The sequence below is a fragment of the Pan paniscus genome, chromosome 16, assembly GCF_029289425.2.
Source record: "Pan paniscus chromosome 16, NHGRI_mPanPan1-v2.0_pri, whole genome shotgun sequence".
Lineage (NCBI taxonomy): Eukaryota > Metazoa > Chordata > Mammalia > Primates > Hominidae > Pan > Pan paniscus.
Window position 1 is genome coordinate 69,073,587 of NC_073265.2, and position 27,696 is coordinate 69,101,282.

The 27,696-nt window shown below is 42.5% G+C and overlaps 1 protein-coding gene across 7 annotated transcripts in view; it reads right to left on the reverse strand.

The window, feature by feature from the left end:
• Nucleotides 1-4,614: 4,614 nt before the first annotated feature.
• Nucleotides 4,615-27,696, reverse strand: part of MTHFS (methenyltetrahydrofolate synthetase) — a 71,921-nt gene continuing 48,839 nt past the window's right edge. For 4 of the 7 annotated variants that reach the window (XM_034939258.4, XM_034939259.4, XM_008963075.5 and 1 more), the window contains one exon: nt 21,995-24,528. In XM_034939258.4, coding sequence (XP_034795149.1) covers nt 24,296-24,528 — 233 coding nt within the window. In that variant the 3' untranslated portion in view covers nt 21,995-24,295. Of the gene's footprint in view, nt 11,960-12,509; nt 12,638-13,340; nt 17,736-17,928; nt 18,023-21,994; nt 24,529-27,696 lie in introns of those variants that run through there. The other 3 variants (XR_008621054.2, XR_008621055.2, XM_055098232.2) reach the window with 2 other exon arrangements.

The window sequence follows — 27,696 nt, forward strand, 5'->3', positions numbered from 1 at the left end:
CTCCTGCCCTCCTACCAATCACTCTCCACCAGCAACCAAAGCAGCCACTTCCCTGCTTAACACCTTTCCATGGCTGCCCAATGTACCCAATGCATAAAGTCCTAACCGTTTGGCCCTGCAGCCTTGCATAATCCATCCTGTGACTCTCTCTCCAAGTTTATGCCACATTTTCCATGGCTCACTCTTCTCCATCAAACTGGATTGGAAAAAACCAGGGCCTTTATCAAGCTGTTCCATGCCTGGGATGCTCTTCCCACTGGTCCTAGCATAAATCTACTTTTCTTATTTTTCAGGTCTCATCTTGAAAGTCATTTCCTACAGAGGCTTTCTATGGCCCCCTAACTAAAGTAGGTCCCCTCTGTTATTTTCGATCACAGCATCCATTTGTAACTCTGTGTCTGCTGATCTGTGTAATGTCTATCTCCCCTGCTAGACTGGGAACTCCAGAAAGAGAGCAACAATCTTTGTCTTGGTGACCTTTGCATTCCAGCCAGTGCCAGGCATCACAGTAGGTACTTAATAAGTGTTTGCTAACTGAATAAAAATATGGAGACTGCTAAATTCTACTATTTCCATCAGGGGCCAGCAGCTTCTAACCAGGGACAAAGTGGCTCCTGTCCCTATTATTCTTAGATATCTACTAACAAAAGTTACGCGTTTCATCCTGACAACATTAGGCTCTGTGTCTAGAGGTCTCACAGCTACAGAGAAGAATGCTTCCACCAGAGGACACACCAGTGGTTCCACTGACCTGGATGCTGAGTCTGCCACCCAGCCACTCTGAGCCCCTCTTGTCATTGAGTCATCAGGCAACAGGGGTCACTGCACTGGCAGGAATGATTGATCCTGACTCTCACGGGTAAAATGGGTTGGTCCTACATAATAGGGTAAGAAGGAGCATGTCTGGGATTCAGGAGATACTCTGGGGTGCCTTTTAATACTCCCTTGTTCTATGATTAAAGTCAATGTAAAACTACAATACAACCCAATTCAGGCAGGACTGCTCATGGCTGTGGCCAGTGATCAGTGAACTATAGCCCACAGGCCAAATCCAGCTTGGTAAATCCTGTTTTTGTAAATAAAGTTATTGTTGTAACACAGCTATTCCCAGTTGAGTAGTTGTGACAGAGACTGAAAGGTCCTCAAAGCCTACATTTTAATATATGACCCTTTAAAAAAAAGTTTTCTGATTCCTGGCCTAGACCTACAACCTGCCGTTCTTGCTGAAGGCAAAAGAAATGTTGAATGAATAATGAATAAAGGTGGTTGTAAATACCAGCTATGACCATGTGACCAGTTGCAGAAATAAGGATTATATTTGTGAGTATGTCTTTCTAATTTTGATATACATGTTCATATATATGAACCACATATGGGTTTCCACCTCTGCCATTCCTTTATCATCTACATAGATGGGGTTAGTAGCAACTGCACGTGTATCTCAGGATTTCAGTTACATGTATCAAAGGGGGAGTGTGAAGCAGCCAAGAGAAGAGCAGATGTTACTTCAAGACAAAAAGGGGTTTTCTATCCTCTTCTGGGGAAAGGGTGAGCACATGTTTGGCTGTATGTGCATTGGTTGTGTCATGTTGTGCAGAAGCATGACTTTGCTCTTGTCTTTATTTGGAGAGTATGGTTGAAGGTGATCCATGTGAGTGTCAAGTTGACAGAAGTGGAGCACAGTGACTTTCTAATGTGACAACTTGGTTAAGATGAACTACATTTCCCAGGACTCCCTCTCCTGTAGGTTTCCCATTGGGGCAGGTCCCAAGGGAGATCCTTAAGGGAGATTTGGAGAGAAGAGAAGCAGCAGCCTTTTGCTTCCGCACGCTGCCACTGATCTCACTCGCAGCCAGGCCTGCAACTGCTCCATCTTCCCCTGCATCGTGCTTCAGCTTCTCCAACTCCCAGGCCAGGAACATACGCTTGGCTGCAGGATGAGGGGCCCTGGCTTTTGTAGAACACCTATACCATCAAGGTCACAGGCAAAAGAAGCAACCCGGGGCCCAGTCCATCCCATGGTCTCCAACTTGTGCTTGGGGGTTCCAGCATGCTCTCGCTCTCCTCTGCTTCACATCCATCTTCTCTACCAACAACCTGGTATGTGGACTTCAAGCTCTAGCACAAGATGCAAAAGCCAAATTCCTCTAACAAATCCTATAACAAAACCTAATATATATTAATACACGCAGGACCTCCCAGTGGTTCTGCTTCTCTGAACCCTGATTGATACACCAAGTAGCTACTAAATGCAAGGTACACTTGAAGTGGTGGCAAAGAGGAACAGGCATAAAACCATAAGCCCACGTTATGATGGAAGGAAAATTGGCTCAAATTGCTCAAATAAAATGGAACAAAAGGATAAAGGCTACAATACAGGCATAAACAATGTGTTCCAGGGGCATGGAAGAAGCAAACACTTTGGAGATAGCCAGACCTGAATTATAATCCTGGCACCACCCAACACCAGCTGCGTGACCTTGGTAAATGTCACCCAGGAGTTGTCTGCTCCTTCCACTTTCCTCTCTCTGAAAGGGAACTTCTGGGAAACAGAGATTGTTTTTGACAGCAGGGAACATGTCAGGAAAGGTTTTATATTAAAGGCTGTCACGTTTCACCTTGCAGGAGCGTGGTTCGGCATAGCATTTTTCCATCTTGTGCAGAAGGAGTTAATGCATTTTGGTGGGATAGTGTGGGAAAAGGTCATCCTGCAAATATTCAAAAGCAATTTCATGAAACAGTGGGCTCTCATCCATCTGCTGTAACAAACTGGCTGGGCGCTGTGGAGCCTTAAGCACTATACATTCAGCGAAATTATGACTCCCACTGGGGATATATCATATTTTTTTCAAGGCTGAAATGAAAAGATATACAGTGTACTGTATACATAGGCCTATTATGCTGGGGAAAATATCAGAACTAGTTTTTGCTGTTTATGGAAGATCAATGATAAATCAATCTGTATAATCTGCAACTGACTGTTTCATTTGTTCTTTAATGTTCCACTGATCTTTTGGAAATGAAGGAACTTCACATAAAACATGTAGTTTGATGAACTTTAATCTTACCCATAATTGGATAATAAAATTGGGTACGTGCAGTAATTAAAAGGATTGTGATAAAAGAGTTGATCTGCAGTTTCACATTGAGCTTCTTCCATAAACCAAGGAGTTCAGTTCAGGGCATATTAGGAAACAAAAAACAGCCCCGTGGGCTAGAAAGCTACATTTTTATTGTTGTTGTTAGAGGGAAAGGTATTTACGGAGAAGATAGACCATGTCAGTGAGGGCTAATATTATCACCTAGGGAGCTCTGAGATAAGGACATCAGTTTTAAAGATTAGGCTTCGACCTGCTAGTGAGCAGGAAGTTAACTGCTCGATTTTTCCTTAAGTGAGGTCATTTTTCCAGACTATCTTTAGATTGGTCCATCTATTACACATTTTCCATTGTTGTCGGTTTTACAGAAATGCAGACTTGCAATTTGCACGTAAGCCTGCACGTGCCTAATCCTTGTTTCTGGGCTCTCCAGTAGTGCCTGTCATGCCTGCTCACAACCTTAAAAACGTCTCTCCTTTGCCCAGCTAAGCCCTGCTGGGCTGGCTCCCCACTCTTTTCTTGAGGCCTCCAAGTCCTGGTATCTGACCCCCAGGACCCTGAGCTGACCCTCCAGCAAAGCTACCACTCCTAGAGCATCCCCTCAACCTGGAGCAGTTCTCTCAATCACTGTTTTCTGGCTTTTTCAACACTTCTCCTAGGCCTGTTCCGGTCCCGCCTTAATCTGCTCCCAACCTCCCCATCCTCAACTACTAACTGACCCCAGACCCAACCTTGTGGATCATCTGCCCTCCAGACCAGCTGTAACTCAGCCACTGCACCAGGTCATTAGCCAGGCTACTCTAGTTCCTTCAAATGCTTGCCCTCCAATAACCCTTAAGAAGCTTTTCTTTGTATCACAGTACATGAAAATAAGGTTAGTTTCTCCATTGAAGAGGAGCCAGCAGGGGTGAGAAAGGGTTCCAGAGACGAGGGTCAGAACTGCACTCTAGTCCTACCACTGGTAGCTGGAAAAAGAACCTAATTTGGAGATACCGAATTATCAAGTGATGGTAAAATAGCCAACAGCCCACAAAGTGCTGATCTACAAGGCACAGATGTGAGATCAAAGTAAAACAATGGTTAGCAAAGGGACTGGTAAAGCACTGAACAGACATGAATGCTGCTACGTGCGGCCAGATCTGCTTTATAGATGAGGAAACTGCCCATCAAAAGAGCCAAGGTGACCCGTCCAAAGCCTCACAGAGAACAAGAGGCAAATTCAGGACTAGAATGCAGGCCAGTCTTCCTACATGCTAGGAATCAGTATTTTTGTTTTCTTCTTCTCTTTTTTAATAATCATATTACTTAGATTTTTGTGTACGATAAAACACACAAGACAGACATGGTAACATTTTGCATCCATTGATCTTTTTTCTATGCTGGTTCCTCCCCACCAAAATACAATTATTGTGATACACTGCTTTTATTTTATTTTTTTAAAAAAGAGCTTGGACATTCTTCCTCTTTAAATATTTGTGTATGATGTTTTTAATGACAACAGAGTGTACAACTGGCATGAATGTAGCAACCCTTTATTATTGTATGGTTGTATTTCACTGGGTAGCAGCAGTCATCACTATTACAATAAAACAGCCTCATGCTGAATATACTTGTATAGAACTTTTGCAAATCGCATACATTATTTCACTGGGATGAATTCCTGAAAGTAGAATGACAGGGTCAAAAGTCATAGAAAATTATAAGATTTTTGTTATATTCTGCCAACTTTGTCTCCAGAAAGACTAAAAAACATACACTCTCCCAGCAGTATGAGTGTCCATTTCCCTGCATCATAGCCCAAACTTAACTGGTTTGATTATTTTTTACTACTCACATGGTTTCAGCTTGCATTTCTTTGATGAAATGTGAAATTAAATACTTCTTATATTTGTGACTATCTGTGTCTCCTCTTGTGTGAATTACCTGTTTATGTCCTTTGCCCCTTTACCACTGGGCACACTTCATTGTTTTCCTACTGATTTGAGTAGCACTTACTGGGTAGCCACGGACTAGGACAACCATAGACCTCCAAAGTGGGAAGCATCCTCACATGAGCCAGAGAGAACCACAGGAACTGGTCTTGCTAGATAGCCCTGAGAAAAGGAATTGGACCATTTTGCCCTCCTGCATGAGCTCCACTTCTGCTGACAGCTGGTCCTGGAGAAGGCTGAAGCAGTTGAGGGAGGGTCCACAACAGGACACTACTGCCTCTGTTCTGATTCTGGAACGGGGGAAAGAAGATTGGGGTGGAGGTGAGCAGAAGAGAAGGGAAGGACAAGAGAAGAAAAGGAGAAAAGGAGGTGGGTGAGAGACGAAGGGGAGGGAGTTGGTGCAGGACAGTGGGGAATCCACTGGAGAGGAGCCAGCAGGGGTGAGAAAGGGTTCCAGAGACCAGGGTCAGAACTGCACTCTAGTCCTACCACTGGTAGCTGGAAAAGAACCTAATTTGGAGATACCCTCAAGCAGACAAAGGAAACTTACATTAGTGGAGGGAGGAAGGGAAGGGGCAAGTGACTACTACAATTCCCAAGCCAAGTACCCTGGGCTTATACCTGATTCCCAGAATCCAAGTCCCTTTCCACAATATCCCTCTGCCTTCTGCATGAAAGCCATTGCAAATTAATGTACCTCTAAGAGGCAAATAACTTCCTCTTAGATTGAACTGCTAGCAAAAGACCAGTCATTTTTCATCTCTGATTAAAATGTCCATGGAAAAAATTAGAAATAATTCAGCAAAGAGAGCTACCACTCTCTCTTTGGGAGAGAGTTACAGAATGCAAAATAAAGTCGAAGGTGGTGGTAATGCTGCCCCTCTGCATATCAGAATAACCAGGCTCTTTCCTGCCACTATATATACAGGGTTCATTGGGTGGGTGGGGTCACTAGGGTCACCAGAATATGCAACCAGAGCAAGAAGGACTCTAAAGAGCCACTTATTCAGTGCTTCTCAAGTGTGCCTTTGTCAGAAGCACTTGCTAGCACAACAAATCAGTCTTTTTTTTCTGGAAATTCTGGTTCAGTACATCTAGGATAGGACCAGAAAAATCAACATTTTTAAACAACAGCCTAAGGTGGTTCTTATGATGTGGCAAGGAGTTGATTTTGTCCAGTGCATCTTACATTCAAATCACCCAAAGAGATTAAAAACCATTATCAGGGAGTTCCATTTCTGCCGTTGATAGGCTAATATATTCAGATCAACTCTACTACCAAGAACAAATAGAAATGCCCTGTTTGAATGCATCAGAGAGCTATCAAAAGTGGTGAGGTCTTACGGCACCAAGATCTCAGAGAGAAAGAAAGCACAGAACTGAACCTGATATTTGGCACAGCTTTTTGCCTCAAAGCATTTGTTGATTCTTAAGAAAAACTTAAAAGCTGAGAAGTTGTGCTTTGTAGAAACTGATCAGTGAAGAAGCCAAGAGAAGAAATGAAGTAGAAACTGGCAGCCAGGAGTCTACAAAGCTAAGCAGAGCTTTGCTGCCCCACCATCCTGGGGAAACAAAAACAGTGCAGCCATCACCAAAAAGGAGCGGCCCTGGTATGCAACCCAAGCTTTCAGAAGGAACTCCTGAAGCCTGGGAATAAGGACTAACCCAAATAAGCCAGTATTCACAAAGACTAAAGCCTGGCTTCAAATCTGCTCAATCCCAGACTGGATTATAACAATCTGCCCCTATCTTGACTTCCAAAAGCAGAAAGAAGTAAATGCTCTAAGGGGAAAATAGCATCATCCAGAGGCTCAAATTCTCTCTTCAGTTTTTCATACACAATGCCTGACATTCAATAAAAAGTTACAAAAACAAGACCAGGTGTGGTGGCGCTCACGTCTGTAATACCAGCAGTGTGGGAGGCGAGGCGGGCAGATCACGAGGTCAGGAGATCAAGACCATCCTGGATAACGTGGTGAAACCGCATCTCTATTAAAAATACAAAAAAAAAAAAAAACAATTAGCCAGGCATGGTGGCATGTGCCTGTAGGCCCAGATACTTGGGAGGCTGAGGCAGGAAAATCGCTTGAATGCAGGAGGTGGAGGTTGCAGTGAGCCAAGAGATCACGCCACTGCACTCCAGCCTGGGCAACAGAGTGAGACTCCATCTCAAAAAAAAAAAAACTTTTTTAAATAAATGAATTATGAAGCATATTGGGAGATGTGCAAGGCCAGAAACCAAAAGAAAAAATAGACATAGAAAGAAAAAGCTCTAAGGAGACTCTGATGTTGGAATGATCACACAAAGACTTTCAAAATAACTGATTAATATGTCCAAGAAATTAATTTTAGCAAAGAGTTAAAATCTATTTTAAAAAATCAAATGAAAATTCTAGAACTGAAAAATACAATAATTAAAACTAAGAACTAAATAGATGGGTTTAATAGCAAACTAGACACAGCTGATAAAAAGATTAGTGAATTCAGAGATAGGTCAATAGAAAATATCCACACTGAAAGAATGAGAGGAAAAAATGAATGGAAAATACAGGTGGTAGTAGAGGGGCATGCATGGGACATAATGGGACATGGCAAGTAGGTCCAACATACATGTACTTGGAGTCCCGGAGAGGAAAACAACAAATGGGTCAGAAACAATTTTTACAGAGATGATGACTGAGAATTTTCCAACACTGACAAAAGGTATCAAATCACAGATTCTAGAAGTGTTATGAACCCTAGAGGAGTTCAAAGAAAACCACATTTAGGCACATGTAGTAAAACTGCTAAAAAACAAAAACAAATGGGAAAATCTTAAAAACAACCAAAGTTAAAAAGTAAATCAATTTTTAATTTATTAATCCATTATTTACTTTCATTATGTATTAATGGTCAATTATATCAGAATCTCTGAGAGTTAGGCCAGGGCATGGGGCAAGTGGAGAGGGCTTTTTACAAATATACATTCTAGAGCACCATTAGAGATTGTGATTGAGCCAACTTGGGGCAAGGCCCATGAATCAACATTTTCAGCCATCAACAATGGAGTTGATTCTGATGTAGAAGTTCACAAACTACACTTCCTCAAACGTAGCTCTGTCCTTATCCCTTTATAACTAAGGAAACAGAGGCCCATCCAGGTAAGACTGAGGTCAGCTCAAGGTTACACTGTGAATCAATGGCAGGGCCACAGATAGCACATTGTACAGTCACATGGCAATTCCAAGAAGCAACTCTTCTAACCTGGTACCTACAGGCATCCTAGTCCACAGCAAGGAAGGCAGGGGCCCCAAGTGCCTGTAAGGATTCTTAGCCACAGGAAAGATATCAAGAAGGGATTGAAAATACTTGCTTACCTCTACAGGACAGGCATGTGTGAGGCACTTTTACAAATTCCTTTTGATTCCAAAAGTGGGCCCAACTCTATACCATTTATCCAACTTACTATACTGTATTAAATGCTTGATCCATTATCTCTTTTAACCTTTACCACAAACCTATGAGGTAGATATTATTATCATTCCTCATTTTATAGAGGCACAGAGAAGTTAAGTGACATATACAAGGTCACACAGATAAGTGGGGGAGTCAGGAAATGAACCTATTTAGAGTATACATTACTCCTCCGTTCTACTGCCCAAACCTGACTCCCCTATCCCCACCCACCCACCAATTCTCACACACTTACCCTGCAGGTCAAAGGGTGGTTTCTTTAACATCTCCGGCTCTAGACTGTTTTTGGTGATGGGATAAGCCCAATGGAGCAAAAGGAGAACAGGAACTGGAACTGGACCCCTAGGTAATCACCCTAGCACCGCCACTCCACTCTGTGGATTCACCAAAGTTCCTTCCCTCCTGTGGTGGTCAATTTCTTCATTTGGAAAAGAGGGTTTTCATACCTATCTCATGATTGTGGTGAGATTAAATACCTTTGAAAGCCTTTCACTACTCCAAATGTGAGCTCCAGAGTGTGGCTGACATGGGAGGGGTAAGTGTGGGCTCTACTGTTCTTGGAAAGACCTAGGCACCGTGTCCCATAGTGGCTGGCTGCACCGTGGACGGCTCCCGAGAAGCTGGGAGGCTCAGTCTGCAGAGTGACGCTGTGCTGCCGGCCCGCAGTGTGCCGCAGTGTTCATTTCCGCGAGAGCCTACGCCTTTACGAGGTGAGCTCATGCTCTGTCCACTATCCGCACAGTCGACAATTCCCACGTTATTAAATGGCCCGCCTGGCTGCACTTATTTTATAAAATAGCATGAGCAGCCATGCAGTTATCTATAGGTTTTTCAATAAACTTGGAAATCTGATCATCTCAGTCTCTGAAATTTCCCTTCTGGTGGCTGATGTTGATGAGATTTTTTTTTCCTACTTTTATCTAGGCTTTAATAAAAGGCTGATAGATTAAATGGTATGAAAAAAATGCTTTTACAAGTGATAATAATACAGACAGGGGTAATTCTGCGCAAAACTGTCAAGAGAATAAAATGAGGTATGGAACTCTCCCCTCTCCTTTTGTTACCTTTCGTCTCCATGGGGGTTGGGGGCTGTGACCTACCTTCACCCCTGCTGCAGCTGCCCTGAGCTCAGCATCCTCAGGTGATTTTCTATGATATTTGGAAATCCTTTATAGCCCCTTTGCCCCTAGAAGAAAACTCCTATTGTGCTGCCTTCTACCAAATAACATGTTGGGGATTTAGTAATCACGTGACAAAGATCTTTCCTCTGCAGACAGGCCTATATCCCTGGGGTTCAAGGGGAAGGATTAGAGAGGAAAAGAGGGGAAGGTTGAGGTGGAGGTCAGGGATGAGCAATAAGAAGAGAGGAGGAAGAAGAGACAGAAGGATAAAGGGAGACAGGAAGAGGAAGATGGGTATGGAGGGGGAGAGGGGGGATGTGTAGTGGTTGGAACATCTGCAGAGACTGAAAAAGCAAGAAATGTAACAACTTGGTGAAGACACAAAGGCTTGTAAGGAAACCAAGAGAAAAGCCAGGTTTGGGGAAAATGTCAGAGTCCAACAGAATAGACTAGCCAGCTGGGGATGGGTTGAGTCTTGGGGCTTCATAACCAGAGAGAATTAAGCCTAAAGGGCATTCCTAAGCTAACAGAGACCCCGTTGGGCCCAGCCTTCCTTGGAAGGAGCTGATTACTGCAGACCTGACCTGAAGGGCTGAGCTAAAGCAGCTGCTCTTGCCCTGGCCCAGGGTGTCCTGGTGGGAGGCAAGGTGAGGCCTTTGTGGCAGCCTCTTTGGCCATGTGAGGACAGCCTGGTCTAGCAAGCGGGTATAGGTCCTGCAGGGGAGACCAACGCTAAGCACCACAGGAAAGGAGCCCTATTCCCAGCCTTCCTGGTACGGGCCCAGTGACTGCCCCTTCAAATCTGTCACATTCCCATAGAAGCCTTTGTAGACTCAGGTACATGAGGTAACTCAAGCAACCAGGTCCAATGTGAGCTGGAAGCTTCAGGACCCCTGTGAGGGCTGGAGAAGAGAGCCAGGAGTCCTCCCCTTCCCCTGCACTCCAAATGAAGAGCAGGTAAAGGGCACTGAAAAGAACATGGGCTTTCAGATCAGAGGACACTTAGTTCCTTGGTTCAAATCCCAAGCAAGCACATCCTTGGAAGATGGCCTTGGCCTCAGTTTCCTCTTCTATAAAATCGGGACAGTGATACTTCATAGTGTTGTGAAACTAGATATGCTAATATATGTAAATATATGGAAAGTAGTTGTTCCACACTTCCTCTTCCCCAGCTCCATGTGAGCACATGGAAGGACTTTGGCCAGAGCGACACACCTGTCCTTTCGCTCCTCCTCCCCTCACTCCTCCTCACTCTGGATGGTGAGTTATACAGAAGGAACAGAGCATGTTAGATTCAGCCCCATCTGGTTTCTTTATTTTGGATCTGACCCCCCACAGGAAGAGTGCTCTTTCTTCAATACCACCTGTATTTTCCATTCATTTTTTCCTCTCGTTCTTTCAGTGTGGACATGCCATGCGCTGAGCTCCTGCCCTAATGAGAAAAACTACGGTATCTGGCCAGTTCTTCTCGTGACTGGTTGGAGAATGGATGTCTCCGATGTAGGAGTCTAGTACTAGGAAGCTGTATACCCAGGCTACATCCACCAATCCATTATCAATCAAGCTGATCTTTCGACCTAGCCCCATATGACCCCTGTGTCTGTCTGTCAGGTGGTTCTGAACTCAGGGGAGGAAGAGTGATATTTGGTGGCTTTCTGATACATAGAAAGTACTCATTAGTACCAGCTACATATGCATCCCCAGAGGCAGGGTCCTTCCACTAAATCTTCTGGTGACTCTCAGTCCACCTGAAGGGACACTTACCCCCCTATATAAAGTAACCCCAAATGAGCAAGAATTGGTCAGCAAGCCATAGTCTTCCATTTCAGTTGTATGATGGACCTTGGGAAAAACAAGAGTTTTATCTCTAACTTGCCTCTGTCCCAGAATCTTGACACCACTCTGCTCTTTGTCAATGTGTGATCTTAAATGAGCCACCACATCCTCTGCTTAGAGCTCCCATCCTCAACCCACATATTTATTTGACTTCCTCCAAGAAAACTTCAGATACCATGGTCTGGAAGACACAGGTTGCTTCTCTTTCCTCTCCACTATCCCAGGTAGTTCTGATCACAGGGCCCTGATTCCCAACCCAAACAAGGCCAATCAGAGGCTCCCTTCCAGGGATTTAAATATTGAGCAGAGATACCCTGGTGGTACCCTAAGAGGTTTAAAGGTTTCTACCACTAAGATTTCTGGGGCTCCCCTGCTTTGTGTCCTTCCTGCTGCCTATGTTTAGTTTGATTTTGCAAACTCCCCAGTATCATTCTGTTGTAGTTCAAGTTCCCCAGGAAACAGATTGAGCTGGTGATTTGTGTTCAGAAAGATTACTGGAAAGTGCTCTCAGCAACAACACCTGTGAGGGAGGAAAGGAAGCGGGATTGAGCAGAGACTAGGACCTGAAATGAAACTGTGCACTGCACATAGGCCTCAGCCAATTCCTGGGGAGCTGGAGCTAGGATGGCCCTTCAGAGGTGTCCTGCCTTGAAGCAACGAAGGCTTTGCACCTCCAAAATGACCAGGTATTGGGTATAGGCTGCCACCAAGAAGGGGCTGTAACCTTGGGCAAGGTGGCCCTCCTTAGCCAAGGACAATTGCAGGGGAGGCCTCAGCTCAGAGCTACCTGCCGCCAACATCCTGGGAGCTGGAGGAGAGCATACCTCAGTCCTAATGAGGAATTGGGAGGCATGCCACAGCATCTAGTCCTCCTTCCAATAGCTCGCTTTTTTCTTACTTTAGTCTTTGCTTGAAGCAAAGAACCATAACTGATATACAAAGCAATCTTAGACTATAGACTCCAATTTACCTCCTGCTCTTAGAGACCCTCTTCAACATCTAAATCAAGGTTTATCTGTCCACCTCAAATTACCCCCCATTCAAAAACCAGAACAAGAACAAGAACTCACGTCAACAGGAACGCTGTGCGAGCTGTTAAGCAGTGTGGGGTTCTGCTTGGCAATCAGTCTATGACTGTCAGCTCTTCATTTCCAGTAACGATGTACAGAAGGATGTTAGATGGGACTTCTCCTTTGGTCTAGAATTTTCCACAAAGCAAGGACAATAAATGACAAGTATCACCATATTCTAAAGAGAGGTAATGAACATGTTGTTTTAGACTGGGTCCCCAAAAAAGCAGTGCCTGGGACAAGGAATTGCATGCAGAAAGTATATTTTGGGAAATGATCCCCAAAAAACAGGAGTGGGGACTGGGAAGACGGAAACAGAAGGAAGGCCAATTTGAGGGTGAATTATCCACCTGGTTGCCACCATGGGCACAGAAGTTCGCTGCTACTAGCCTGACAATCCTCTCAGGAATGATGGAGAATACACCTCGGAATTGTCTGCCAAAGGATTGGAAGACAAGATAATTTATCCACTGGCTTCTAATCCACACTGGCCAAGCATTCATTACCCCTTGAGGTGTTAACTACCACACACTTCCAGGTTTGTACATGCACCAGAATGACTGAGAAGGTCCTTGCAAGGGTCTCACTCAGATGTGACATTCCAGGGTTGAAAATCATGCAGGTGAGGAGAACTGCTGTCTGGCTTCACCTGTATGCAGCCAGTCTTCTGTACCCAATGGCTGGAGGGAAAAAAGTGGTCTGAAAGGATGTAGGTGCAGGACAAGGGGTGTCCAACATGCACATCCACGCAGGATTTACCAACAGAGAGCCAGAATGGCTCTTTAGTCGCCGCCACCATCCTTCTCCAGGCTGTATTAGAAAAAAAGAGATTAAGCAGACTCTTTGAAGAAAGAGGACTTGTAAGTGTAAGGGTGCTGTGACATTTTCCTTCCTCTCCCCACGATTCCCTGCCATCACTCGAAGCCAAGTAAAGGCTGCTTCAGAGTATGGAAGTGTTTGCCAAAAGAGGAATCTACCTCCTGGCAGAATCAGACACCCTGGTGCTACTGTTAGCTCTGGGAGGAGAGGAACAGCAGTTCCTGGGAGAATGTGACATGTGACTTCCAGCACTTGGGGAAGTAGCAGAACTCTGACAGTTGTGGACTGTCTGGAGCAGCCCTCAAGAGTAGCATGGGAGCAGGTGACACTTCCAGTCTGGCGTGCAGCCAGTTACCTATTTAGTCGAGTAGTCACCTCAAGGGGAACTATTAATAGACTCAAGTCATCCTGAAAGGACTTGGTCAAGAAGGCTGCCACTGGGCTAGGGAACTTCAGGAGTGTGCTTCTGCAGGGCAGGATCTGAGCAGAGACTGTCAGAAGTAAGCTAGAGAATGGTACAATACACACAGTGCCAGCAGAGGTTCTGCATAAAAACCACAAAGGAAATCTAAGAAAATCCACTTGGCATTTGACACACAGAAGGCACTGATGGCCAGGTTATACTAGCACTGATTCGAGGTGGCTTTGCCTTTCTCCTTGACTGTCAGAACCTTCAAAGCCATTAGAAAGGTTGTGGAGCAAGGAAAATTAAATTCTACACCAAGACTACATCTGAGCTGGGAGAGGAGGGGGACACAGAAGAAAGAAACAAGCATAAAACTGGATAAGAAAATGAAACTTTGATTTAAGATTGGGCTGCACTTTTTGATCCCTGAAAATGGAACGTCTTTTTATATCTGAAATGTGACAAAAAAATGAAAAGATTTTCCCTAGATATGTTCCTGGGCAGGAAAGGCAGATCCAATTGATCTGAAAAAGAATAAGTTGATTGTACCTTCCAGGACTGGGAGTCATCCTTGAAACCAGATGTAGGCTGTGGTCCTCACCAGATGTTAGCACTTGGAGGACAAGAAGGCATATGAGACCAGAGAACACACCTGGGACTAGCTGCACACCTGCAGAAAGCCACTGGCTTGCGGACTATACTTCCTCCACCCTATGTAGCCTTTTTTTTTTTTTTTTGAGATGGGGTCTCACTCTGATGCCCAGGCTGGAGTGCAGTGATACAATCTTGGGTCACTGTAGCCTCAACCTCCTGGGCTCAAGCGATCCTCCCACCTCAGCATCCTGAGTAGCTGGGACTATAGGCACGTGCCATCATGCCCAACTAATTTTTTTAATTTGTAGAGACAAGATCTATGTTGCCCAGGCTGCCTGTGTAGCTTTGGTGTCAGAAGTCATCTCTGCCAGACAAAATCTGCTGCACCTGTAGACAACTGGATATGATTCTCATGGCTGGCAAGAGGGTATTCCAATTTAAGCTGAGCTGCCCCATGTCTGTCTGTGATATTTGCCTATTCTCACATTAAATTTACCTCTGGACAGCAGATTTTAGATCCCCTATAGAAGTGTTCCTCTAATTTTAACATGCAGAAGGCACCCTGGGGTGTTCATGTAAAATGCAAATTTCCAACCCCCGTCCCCAGAGATTCTGATTTAAGAGGTAGTCTGTAGAAAACAGTTTGAAAAATAGTGCTCTAGAAAACAGTGCTGTCCAATAGGACTTTCTGCAATGATAGAAACAGAGCACTATTCAATATGGTAGGCACTAGCCAAATGAGCCTATGTAGCAGTTAAGATGTGGCTACCATCTTAACTGTTTACCAAGGAAGTAAGTTTTAAATTTTATTTAATTTTAATCAATTTAAGTTTAAATTGTCCCATGTGACTAGGGCTTCCACATTGGACAGTGCACCCTAGAATCTTGTTACTCAAACTGGGCAGCAAACAACAAGCAGCAGCAGCACCCAGGATTTGTCAGAAATGCAGAATTTCAGGCCCCACCCTAGACACCTCAGACCTACTGAATCACTATCTGCATTGTATCAAGATCCCCAGGTGATCCACGTGCCAATAAAGGTGAATACTCACTTTCTAGAATATTTTGGTGGTTCACTGACTCTTCCATTCCCGAATCATCCACTATCTGTTAACACACTTTTCTTGTTATAGACTAATTATCATATTCAATTGTATAAATCTAGTTCTTACCCCACATTGTTGGTACCTAGCATTATTGGTCTGAAGGGTATAAAGTGTGTGTGTGTGTGTGTGTGTGTGTGTTTGCGTGTGCGTGCGCGCACACGGAGGAGGGTGGGGAGAAATGGGGATGGGGGGAGAGAGAGAGAGAGATAACGCAAGGTTATAGCCAGGCTGGAAAGGGCCCCATCTGCAAGCTAAGGGTTTGGACTTTATTCCTCGGGCAATAGAGAACCATCAAAAGCTGTTAAGCAGGTAGGTGGCTTGGGCAGAGTTATGTTTTATGAAGATAATCATGAAAGTATGGAGGATGGCCTGGAGTATGGAGGACGGCCACACAGATAACTAATCTCTACCGTCCTCTGGTTCTTACATTAAGTATACCTACAGGGAGTAGGACTTGCTATCTTATCTTACCCCTAGATTTGAGGAACAGCAAGTACTTAGGACTTATAGCAGTGTATCCATTCTACATGGTCAACATCTACAGTATCCCAACCCAGATCTTCAGAATAATATAGTATTCTTTATCTCTAAGCTTGGGAGGAAATAACAAACACTTTTGTATTTCAATCCTGAAGAGATTATTTCTTGGTGATAAACCAAATGTTTGCCATTTATAGTAGTGAACTCTTTGGGATCTGACTCACCATTGAAACAACAATTTGCTTTGAAAGTGTACTTTTCAAACATACTGTTTTAAGACTAAAAGGATAAATAAGACATTCACGAGACACATAATAATCAAAGCAATAAAATACTACAGGTTTTCCTTCAGATATCTTTTTCATTGGCAATGATATGGTCTGTTATCATAAGCCTCAATATTAAAATGAAAAACAGGCTAGGCAGGGTGGTTCACGCCTGTAATCCCAGCACTTTGGGAGGCTGAGGCAGGCAGATCACCCGAGGTCAGGAGCTCAAGACCAGTCTGACCAACATGAAGAAACCCCGTCTCTACTAAAAATACAAAATTAGCCTGGCATGGTGATGCATGCCTGTAATCCCAGCTACTCAGGAGGCTGAGGCAGGAGAATCACTTGAACCCAGGAGGCGGAGGTTGTAGTGAGCTGAGATCACACCATTGCACTCCAGCCTGGGCAACAAGAGCGAAACTCTGTCTCAAAAATAAATAAATAAAATAAAATAAAAAAACAGTTGCAACTGGTAATGGGAAGAGGCAGAAAATGGGAAGGGGAAGAGTAGGGGACTTAAAAAGTATTTCTAGTTTTTAATCTAGTCTTGGAAATCCTTCGATATACTCAGAGATAGATCCTGGCAGCCAGGGGAAGTCTGAAAGGGAAAGACCCAAAAGAAAGGGATCTGTTGTTTCCTAGGTGACAGGGGTCTTAAAGGCACTCTGTTCTTAAAAGAATAACTTAAAGAAGTTATTCCACCCAAATACTGTGGGCAAAATAACAGCCCCAACCAGAGCACTCAGACAGAAGACAAAGAGGCTTGTATTGGGACACAGGGGGACCAGAAAGATGAAGAAATCCTGGGGAGGCCAGTACCAGCAAGAGGCTACACACACAGATACAGTCACCACACACAACAAAGGAGGGACTGATGGAGTTCATGACCCTGTAGCTCAAGCAGAGCTGCTAAGTGGAGTGACCAGTGAACCTAACCCACTGGGGTTTGGGAAGAAGACATTAGAACCTCTATTAATATTTACTTTTCATCTTTAAAAGACAAGAAATTGCATTTTGCTAAAAGTTAAAATTTAGATTGACATCAGCCCCTCCCTCCACTTGCAAATCAGAAGGTCCTATGTCAGGTACAGTATACAAGCTGTGGTGGGAGGTGGCAGGGGTGTAGGAGTTAGATAACGTGGGAGGGGTGTTTAGTTGATTTCAGCATATTGAGATGTACTGCAGTTCCTAGGTATGTGCCCAGACACAAGGGCTTACCTATTAGGTAGTTTTTACTAAACCGAGCCACTGGACGAGTAGCTTAAAAAGATTCTTGGTGGCTCACGCCTGTAATCCCAGCACTTTGGGAGGCCGAGGTGGGCAGATTATGGTCAGGAGATCAAGACCATCCTGGCTAACACGGTGAAACCCCATCTCTATTAAAAATAATAATAATACAAAAAAAATTAGCTGGGTGTGGTGGCACATACCTGTAGTCCCAGCTACTTGGGAGGCTGAGACAGGAGAATGGCATGAACCCGGGAGGTGGAGCTTGCAGCGAGCCGAGATCACACCACCGCACTCCAGCCCGGGCAACAGAGCGAGACTCCATCTCAAAAACAAAAAGATTCTTGCAAAGAAACAGCAGACCAAGGATAATTGTAATACAGGTTGAACATCCCAAATCGAAAAGCCAAAATCTGAAATGCTCCAAAATCCGAAACTTTTTGAGTGCCAACATAAGGCCCAAAGGAAATGTCCATGGGAGCATTTCAGATTTCAGACTTTCAGTTAGGGATGCTTACCTAGTAAGTATACAATGCAAATATTCCAAAATCCAAAAAAATCCAAAATCCAAAACACTTCTGGTCCCAAGATTTCAGAGAGGAGATATTCAGCCTGTAATGCAAGCAAAAATGACAACACTAGTTGATACTTCTGTTCCTGGTGCAAGCTGTTCATCAGCCAGGAAAAAACATTAAGTTTTACCAATAAGTCAGCCAAAAAATTTGAAACTATCACAAAGATTTTTTAAAGTAGGTATCTGTGTTCACCATGGTTAATGATGAATCTCACTCTTCAGATACACACAATGAAAAGTGTGAAGCCATCACAATTAGCAGAAGCTACAGATCCGGAAGATAAGACGAACCTCCACCATGTGTTCAGCAATACTTAACATCATAAGATACTAACTCCAATACTTGTTAAGCAATGCTCACTAAATATAGTCATAAATGTTTATAAACCTTTCAAAAGTTTTCTCAATAGCAAAAGACAAAAAGTAACATACCATTTAAAAAATACTTGTTCTTCATACCATGGAAATGTGGATGAAATACTGGTGAAACAATTTAGGGGGAAAAAGACCCTGACGCATCTTTTTGTCAGGAAGTACTATTGGATGACAAGTAGAAAACACTGCTGACAATCTGAAGAAATAAGTACAGGAAGAAATTCTTCAGGGCGTGAGGCTGAGTAGAAGGAGAGATGTTTCCAACATGTCTCCTCTTACGGTACCACTGCAGGAAGAAAGACATTAAGGTAGCGATGAAGTGGTGAGGATATATTTCTCAAAATTAATCTACCTTAAAAAAAAAAAAACAAGTTTGTTTTATGAGCAAACTAAGTCTAATCCCTGATGGAATGGCTACTTTGACTGAAATGTTTTTTTTAAAGGTGAGATGGGGCTGGGCACAGCGGCTCAGGCTTGTAATCCCAGCACTATGGAAGGCCGAGGTGGGCAGATCACTTGAGGCCAGGAGCTCAAGACCAGCCTGAGAAACATGGCAAAACCCCATCTCCACTAAAAATGCAAAAATTAGCTGGGTGTGGTGGCACACTCCTGTAATCCCAGCTACTTGGGTGGCTGAGGCAGGAGAATCGCTTGAACCCAGGAGGTGGAGGTTGCAGGGAGTCAAGATCACATGACTGCACTCCAGCCTGGGCAACAGACAGAGGCTCTGTCTCTAAATATATATATATTTTATATATATATTATATATATATTTTATATATTTATATATAATATATGTATTATATATAATATATATTTTATATATATTATATATTATATTATATATAATATATATTATATATATTTATATAAATATATATTATATTATATATAATATATATTATATATATTTATATAAATATATATTATATATTTAATTTATATATATATTATATATTATATTTATATTATTTTATATATATATTTTATATATATATATAAAAAAATGTGAGATGGTAGATTCCACATTAAGAATTGAGCAACAGCATTACTAAATAATTCACAGGCAAGACTTTCATGTGCTAACAGTATCACTGATGTGAATTTTATAAAATTAAGACCTTCAACATGTAGTAGAATATTTACAACTCTTTGGGATGCAATAGGAGGTACCCATGAACAATACTTTGATTCACTTAAATTTCTCTGATCATCTCAAGGTAAAATACTTTTAAAAGAGCTACAAACTGGCCAGGCATGGTGGCTCACATCTATAATCCCAGCACTCTGGGAGGCCGAGTCGGGCAGATCACGAGGTCAGGAGTTCAAGACCAGCCTGGCCAACATAGTGAAACCCCGTCTCTACTAAAAGTACAAAAATTAGCTGGGCATGGTGGCGGGCACCTGTAGTCCCAGCTACTTGGGAGGCTGAGGCAGGAGAATTGCTTGAACCCAGGAGGCGAAGGCTGCAGTGAGCCGAGATCACGCCACTGCACTCCAGCTGGGTTCGGGGGGGGTTGGACACAGAAAGATTCTTGTCTCAAAAAAAAACAAGCTGTAAACTCAAATATGAGTTTTATGTGTATTTTTTGCACAAAGAGCAAGTATGCCACATTTCTGACCTTTCTGAGATTGTAAATGGCCACTAGTAAACTTCAAAGAAATAAATACATCTCATTTGAATTTTCAGAGTGAAAGTTATAGTTCATCACTGAGACACAAAGGAACTACTTTCAGAGACTTGTAGTATGAAGAGTGCATATAAAAATGGCTATTTGGAAATATTTTCATCATTATATGACTATGTTGCCAAAAACTATTAATAGTGTGACACCTACAAACACTTTCACATCTACACAACTGAAAAACTTGTAAGCAGAATTTTTCTAACTTGATTTAAAATCTTTGAAAGAATTTCAATAAGCTTCTAACCTATTTGTTTTTTATGTTTTGTTGTTGTTGTTGTTGTCGTTGTTGTTGTTGTTGTTAGAGACGGGGTCTTGCTCTGTCACCCAGGCTGGAGTTCAGTGCCGCAATCATAGCTCACTGTAACCTCGAACTCCAGCCCCTACTTTTTAACAAAGTAAATGTGTAGCACCTTCTGATTAACATGCAAAACTGACAGATTCACATCAAGAAAATGGATATTTACCAGCTAGATTTAAATAAAAAAAAATTATCTTTGCAAAATTGGTAAATAGGATTGAAAATTTTAGTAGGTATAGTTTTCCTTCCATCTGAATCTGCTTCTCTAGAAGGTATCCTTTTCAGCTCTAACAGCCCTTAAGACCAAATATTGAAATAAACCGAAATTAGAACCAGAATTTTGAATCATTCAAAAGGGGTTAAAATAAGGTTTTCAAAAATAGTAAATGTCCAAAAGATTTCATTTAAAAAATATTGCTTTTTTAAAAAGTCCATTATAAATTATATATAACATATTCTACTTCAACATCATCTCATGCTGCTCTTGATCATATTGCTTTTTAAAAATGAGTATATTATACTTATTTATATATGTATAAAATATATATAAACAAGTATATTATAAATTATATATCATATATTCTATTTCAACATTATCTCATACTTCTTGTGTGTATATTTTATAATGTGTATGTTATTACTCAGAAAAATTTATTATTACTTTAAGCATATAAATAAACATATTTGGGGGTAGGTGCTTACAGGGATTGGCAACTACCATTAAAGGGCAGGAGGTCTACAATCATCCAGGAATAGGGAAGAAGACAACCCTAAAAAGCAAACAAGAGAGCACTAAGAAGGAAAAGTAGCACAGAAAGACAATGTGACACACACACATGGACTGCCCAACACAACGCAATGCAGTAATAGAAAACTTGTTCTGGGATTATCCAAGCCTGAGACAATGCTAAGGGGACAGAATCTCAGCAGCAAACAGCAACCAACATAAAAATGAGCAAGTGCACAGCACAGGCAGGGCAATATTCAAACTGGTTCATTCCTTCATCAAGAATTGATTGGCTCTTAGGCATTCCTGAAGAAGAATTAGGAAGGAGGCTTACCCTCATAGCCATCAAGACTTAAAACTATGAGAACTAAAGCAATGTGGGGCTGGTGCTGAGACAGAAAAACATAACAAAGGGACAATGAAGTAAGCCAGCAAACAGATTCACATATATTGGAGAACTTAATCTATAACAGACATAAAGTTACATATTCAATAAATGTTGCTGGAACAACTAAAAAAAGAATTTATTGGCTCTTTATTTTGTGTGTCTGTGGTAGATACTGGAATAAACCATGAACTTGGCAGAGAATTTGCCTTTGAGGAGATGGTAGGGTAGTGGAGAAATTAAGCATGTAAACATCTAAAGAGAAGTGTGATCAACTGAATTTCAATGATCTCTGCAGGAAAAAAAAAAAAAAAAAAATTGGGACCAGGAACTGTCTGCAGTAAGACACTCACGCCTAGACACATTTATCAATCTCCTAGTTAGTAAGACTTTGTGATTAAGTGTATAATGCTCTTGACTAGAACTTTATATAGTTTACTTTCTAATTAAATTAAGCACAGTTCTATAGTACATACAGCAAACACAGACCTATGTTGGGGCCCTGATATATTTCCAATTTCCCAATATTTGAAATTGTTTTTGTTCAGATCTAGTTGCTATTTCTCTTCTACTCAGATTGTCCCCTCATCTGAGACGCTCATCATTCTTGCTTCATGTTAGCCTCTACTGAAGTGCTTGCCTCCTGAGTCTAAGGCCTTGTCTTCAGCCTCTGTGTATGCCCTAATCAGAGTTACAGTGTTGTAATCACCTACATCATAGGGGCATTTTTCTCCCTTCCCATATCCTCTGCACAAAGACTACTGTGCATTAGTGATCACTAGGGAGTGCTTCTCTTTTCAGGCCAGAGATCCTGTGGCCCTCTGACTTTCCTGAATCTCAGCACCCTGCATTTTCTGGCCAGTTAACTCGGCATTCTGTCTGCACTTGAGGAGCTGGTAGAGTGGTTTTTAAATGCTCTCATTTAATAGAAGAATAACATAGACTAAGTTCAACAATGCCAAACTTTCTAGACCTGCAGCAGGTCAGGAATTTTACTGCTCTACCATTTCAGACCAACAGTCATGTCAGCTACATTAACATTCACTTTAACCTTATAGTCGAAATAATACTTAACAATATTTTTAACCAGTACAATAATGTGACTTCATAGCTTCTGAGAATTCAGTTTCCTTCCCTTTCCTCATCATACATATTATATTGTACAAATCCATATTCAGCCTGATATTTTTCAAATGTTTTTATTTTTGTACATAAAATATCAAATTTATGCTACTATCCAAAGAATAATGGATGAGTATTTTGAATGAAACACTTCCAATGTATTCAATTATTTCATTAAAAAATTATCTCTCTCACACACTATATGTCTAGTTGTCTACTAAGCATAAGAAGTATAAAGATCACTTCTTTTCTTTGGAGCTCACAGTATGGTGAAGGGGACAGATATGACAACAAATAATTTGATACGTAAGACAACATGATAAGCACATCAATGGCCAAGGCCACTCAGACAAGGGAAGGAACACTCACTCTGCTTGGGAAAGTAGCAGAGGACTTCACAGAAGAGGTGATGCTAGGGCTGAGTCTTCAAGGGAAAACAGTCTTCTAGATGAACAAAAGAAAGAGCATTTCAGACAGAGAGAAATGAATGCTTACTATGTGCAAAGGGCAGAAGCCTGCAGTGCTCAGTCAGTGTTACAGGAGAATACAAGAGTTGGGAGAGAAGAGGCTAGAAAAAGTAGATGAGGAGACCTCTCTTAAGGGGCTTTGTATACAACAGAAGCCATCTGTTTACTACCCAAGAGGCTCTGAACAGCCACTGGAAGACCTTAGTCAGGGGTGCTGCATGATTAGATTCGTGTTTTCTAACATCAGTTTGACTGCAGCTTGAGAAATAAACTGGAAGAGGCAAGATGGAGGCCAAGGGAAGCAGGTGTGACACTCTCACCTAGTCCAGCTTAGAAATGCTAAAAGGCTGGACAAAAGGAGTGACAGGAGACAATAGATTTAAGAGGCATTTCAGAGGCAAAATCAACAAGACCTGGTGACAGGATGGACATGGAGTGTGAGTAAGAGAGCCATGTCTATTAAGACTCCTGGGTTTCTGGAGATGACCAAATCCTCCCCACAACAAAATTATTGCTCCCTAGCTGTGTTGCCATCTGCCAACTTTCAACCCACAGCAAATTTCATTTCCAAAGCAGAAACCATGAGTAAACAGAAATAATTTCTAACTTATAAGATACTAGATCTTAAACTCATCAAGGGCTGATACATGCAGTGATAGTAACCAATCAGTGGAGTGAAAGTATTTAAATCATAAAAGGTTTCCCTCCACTAACCACCAAAAGCTACAAAGTGTCCAACATAAAATTCTAGAGTGGGTAAAGGAAGTCATGATGAAGTGAGATAATATTCTTAGGGAATTCTGTATCCAAAGCAAATACCAACAAATAAATTAATAGTCCTCAAGTCTCCATGTGCCTGCCAGGACAGACCAGGTCATGACAGGCATAATGAAATACAGTGCCCACTCCCGCGAGTTTACCTTCCTCTCGCACTCAGTCGGAGCACAGTTCCTCATAAATATTTAACTTAAATTGCAAAGTAGACAGATCAACTTGTCACATTAACACCAGGAAGTTAAGCTGAAAATCACAGGCTGATAGCCTCCATTTTAATTAATATTCTACTATTCACACTTCTATTGGTTTTTAAAGATGGTTTTATATAAGGTATTTCATAATTACAATTTTAAAATGCAGTCTGTATTCACATTAATGAACAATTTCAACTAGTTTTTGACAAGGGAAAAATACACATACTTTGCTTTACTCTCATATAAAACACTGATTATTTGGCTGTAGTAATCCAGACTTAAGATGTTGACGAGTCTTCGTAAAGGACTTCATCTACCTTGATGTCGTTTTCATTCACTGGGACCTGGAGGCAAATCTGTTCTTTGAAAGCCAACGCCAGGGTGTAGGGCTTCACTTCCTGATGCTGCAAACAGCGCTTCAGATAGGCATCATAGTAGCCCTTGCCCCTCCCCAGTCGGTTGCCATGTTTGTCAAACCCAAGGCCTGGCATGAAGATGAGATCAAGTCCCCCTGCGGAAAAGAGGAACAAATTTAAGAGGATTAATTGTTTCTGAAAGATCATTTCAGGATGTGTTTTTTGTTTTGTAATGACATCAATTCTTTCTCTGATTTCTAAAAACAATGTGTGACCATTAATATCCAAAAAGCACAGAGTTGGACAAAAAAGGAAATAAAACTTACTCAGCAACTTAGTTAAGTCTCTTATTCATCCTCAACAGATCTTTTACATGTATCTGTACAAAAGTGCCAGATTCCCAGGCCTCATTCATAACTAGTTAAATAAAGAGAATCTCCAGAGATAGGGCCCTCTTTTTTCTAGCATCCTGGTGATTCTCCATACCTGTCAGGTTTGGAAATCAATGCCCCAGGATAATGACAGTTGGAGGGTGGGAGACAGTCAAGGAGGAGCCATAAAGGACAAAGCTGTTTCTCAGGGTCAGTGAGCAGAAAGAGAGTCCACTGTCAGGCATACCAAGCAGTTCAGACAGCCTACTCCCTCCTCATTTCCCCTCCCATTGAAGAGGCAAGGCCAGGCTGCCGGGCTTCCCCAGACTTATGTGAGAGCAGGCTTTGACCTACTCAGGGAAAGGTACAAGATGGGGACCCACAACTAGTCCTCTGGCTAGAACCCTCTCAAGTAACACGAAGACCAGAACTGGCTATGACATTATCAGGACAGAATGCTGGAGCTCAGGGTGGGAGGCAGGGTCCTGGAGGCTATAAAAACCCAATTGCAGTAAGGGTGTGTGGGGATTCCCATGAAGATGGCAATGAAGGTCACTAGGTGAAGGACCTCCATGAGGGAATGGTACTCCAGCCTCTGGCAAGAAACATGGGGTAAAAGTGTCAGCATAAGAGCCGCATTACATGTCAAACCCAGTAGTCTGCCCTGTAGCCTCCTTATACTGAGTCTTGGCCTCCTGACAGCTGTCCTGGGGGCTTCTGGGTGACCTATAGCTTAGTTGTGGACTAACCATTCATATAGCATTTGCTGGCAAGATATACCAGGGTTGGAAGCCATGAATTCTCCAGAACGGCGTGTTCAGAGTAGAGAAGATCAGACTGCCAACATGGCTAGCCCCCACTATCAGCAGATATTCTGACTACCTGAAGAACTGTGAGGTGAACTCAGCTTCTCTCTGGCTCCCAGCATACACCTGGTCACCCCTGCCTGCCAAAATCCAGCAAAGCATGCCTCAGATTACAGTAATGACCTTCCCCTGTAAACCTGCTTGTCTATTCCAATCCCAACTTGCTAAAAAGGTCCTGGTCACTGACCTCTGTCTTTCCTCCCTGTCCCCGTCCAGCTCATTTGTCCCTCTTGGGATTGACAGTGGACTGTGAATTTGGACTTTACTCCCTCGTGTCCTCTTTCTGTTGCCAGAGCACCATCAGGCTTGAAGTTCAGTTCTGTCTTCTATACCTAGAACACACAATGCGCAAACCTTTCTAAGGATTCCTGCCTCTTTACAGTATGGCAAGGTGCTCTGTAAGGTCCTCTGGAGGACACACAGTCTCTTCCCTTCATGAAATGGCAGTTCAGTTAGTACAAAATATAACCGCATGTAATATCCATTCCAATGCAGGGCAGCAGTCTCTGCCAAATGCCCCAAAAGCAACAGGGACAAATACTAGGGACCCCAGCAGGGGGAGAGCAAACGCTGGGTGGTCAGGGAAGAATTCACGGAAAACTCAACTTGACCTGGATTTTTAAGATGTGTCAGAGTTGGGTCTAAGTATCTTTCAGAAACCAAAAGAAGGGTGGCAAGAGCTGAGTGAGGGAGTAGGGAGTGGGGAGCAGTTTACTTGCTTGGACAGAAGGATCAACCTGAGGAGTAGCAGAAGACATGAGTGCAGAGTTCACCAGGTACAGGCATGGAGATTTGGGGTCAAAGGCACAGAGACCCCCTAGAACACAACAGCAAAAAACCAAATAACCCAATTAAAAACTGAGCAAAAGACTTAAACAGGATGGGCACGGTGGCTCATGCTTGCAATCCCAGCACTTTGGGAGGCAGAGGCGGGCGGATCATGAGGTCAGGAGATAGAGATCATCCTGGCTAACACGGTGAAATCCCGTCTCTACTAAAAACACAAAATATTAGCCAGGCATGGTGGAGGGCGCCTGTAGTCCCAGCTACTCGGGAGGCTGAGACAGGAGAATGGTGTGAACCCGGGAGGCGGAGCTATTGCGCCACTGCACTCCAGCCTTGGCGACAGAGTGAGACTCCGTCTCAAAAAAAACAAAAAGACTTAAACAGACATTTGTCCAAAGAAGACATACAAATGGCCAACAGGCATATGAAAATATACTCAACATCACTGATCATCAGGGAAATACAAATCAAAACTTCAATGAAATACCACCCCACATTCATGAGGATGTCCAATATCCAAAAAATAGAAAACCACAAATGTTGGCAAAGATGTGGAGAAATTAGAACCCTTGTACACTGCTGGTGGGGGTGTAAAATAATGCAGCCATTAAAGAAAAGAGTATATGGGTTCCTCAACAAATTAAAAGTAGAACTACCATATGGCCCAGCAATCCCACTTCTGGGTATTTATCCAAAAGGATTGAAGTCAGGGTCTTAAAGAGATATTTGCACTCCCACGTTCAATGCACCATTATTCCCAAGTGCCAAGATACGGAAACAAGTATGCATCGATGGATGAACGAACAAACCAAATGTGGTACATACATTCAATGAATATTATTCAGCCATATCAAAGAAGGAAATTCTGCAATATGCAACCCATGGATAAGCCTGGAAGATATTATGCCAAGTGAAATAAGTCAGCCACAAAAAGACAAATACTTTATGACGCCACTTACATGTGGCATCTAGAGTAGTCAAAATCTTAGAAACAGAAAGTAGAATGATGGTTACCAGGCACAGGAGAAAGGGGGAGACAGAGAGTTGCCATTCAATGGATACAGAGTTTCATTCATGGAAGATGAAAAAGTTCTAGAGATCTGCTGTACAACTGTGCTTACAGTTAACAATACTTTCCCAGACACTTACAACTTTTAGGAGGGTAGATCTCACATTATATGTTATTTACCACAATAAAAAATTTAAAAAAGCAAAGAGACCAAAAGAGAAGCCAGGAGAATAGTCAGGATTCCCACCAGATACAATACACAAGAAAGAAAAGGCAGAATTTTGGAACATC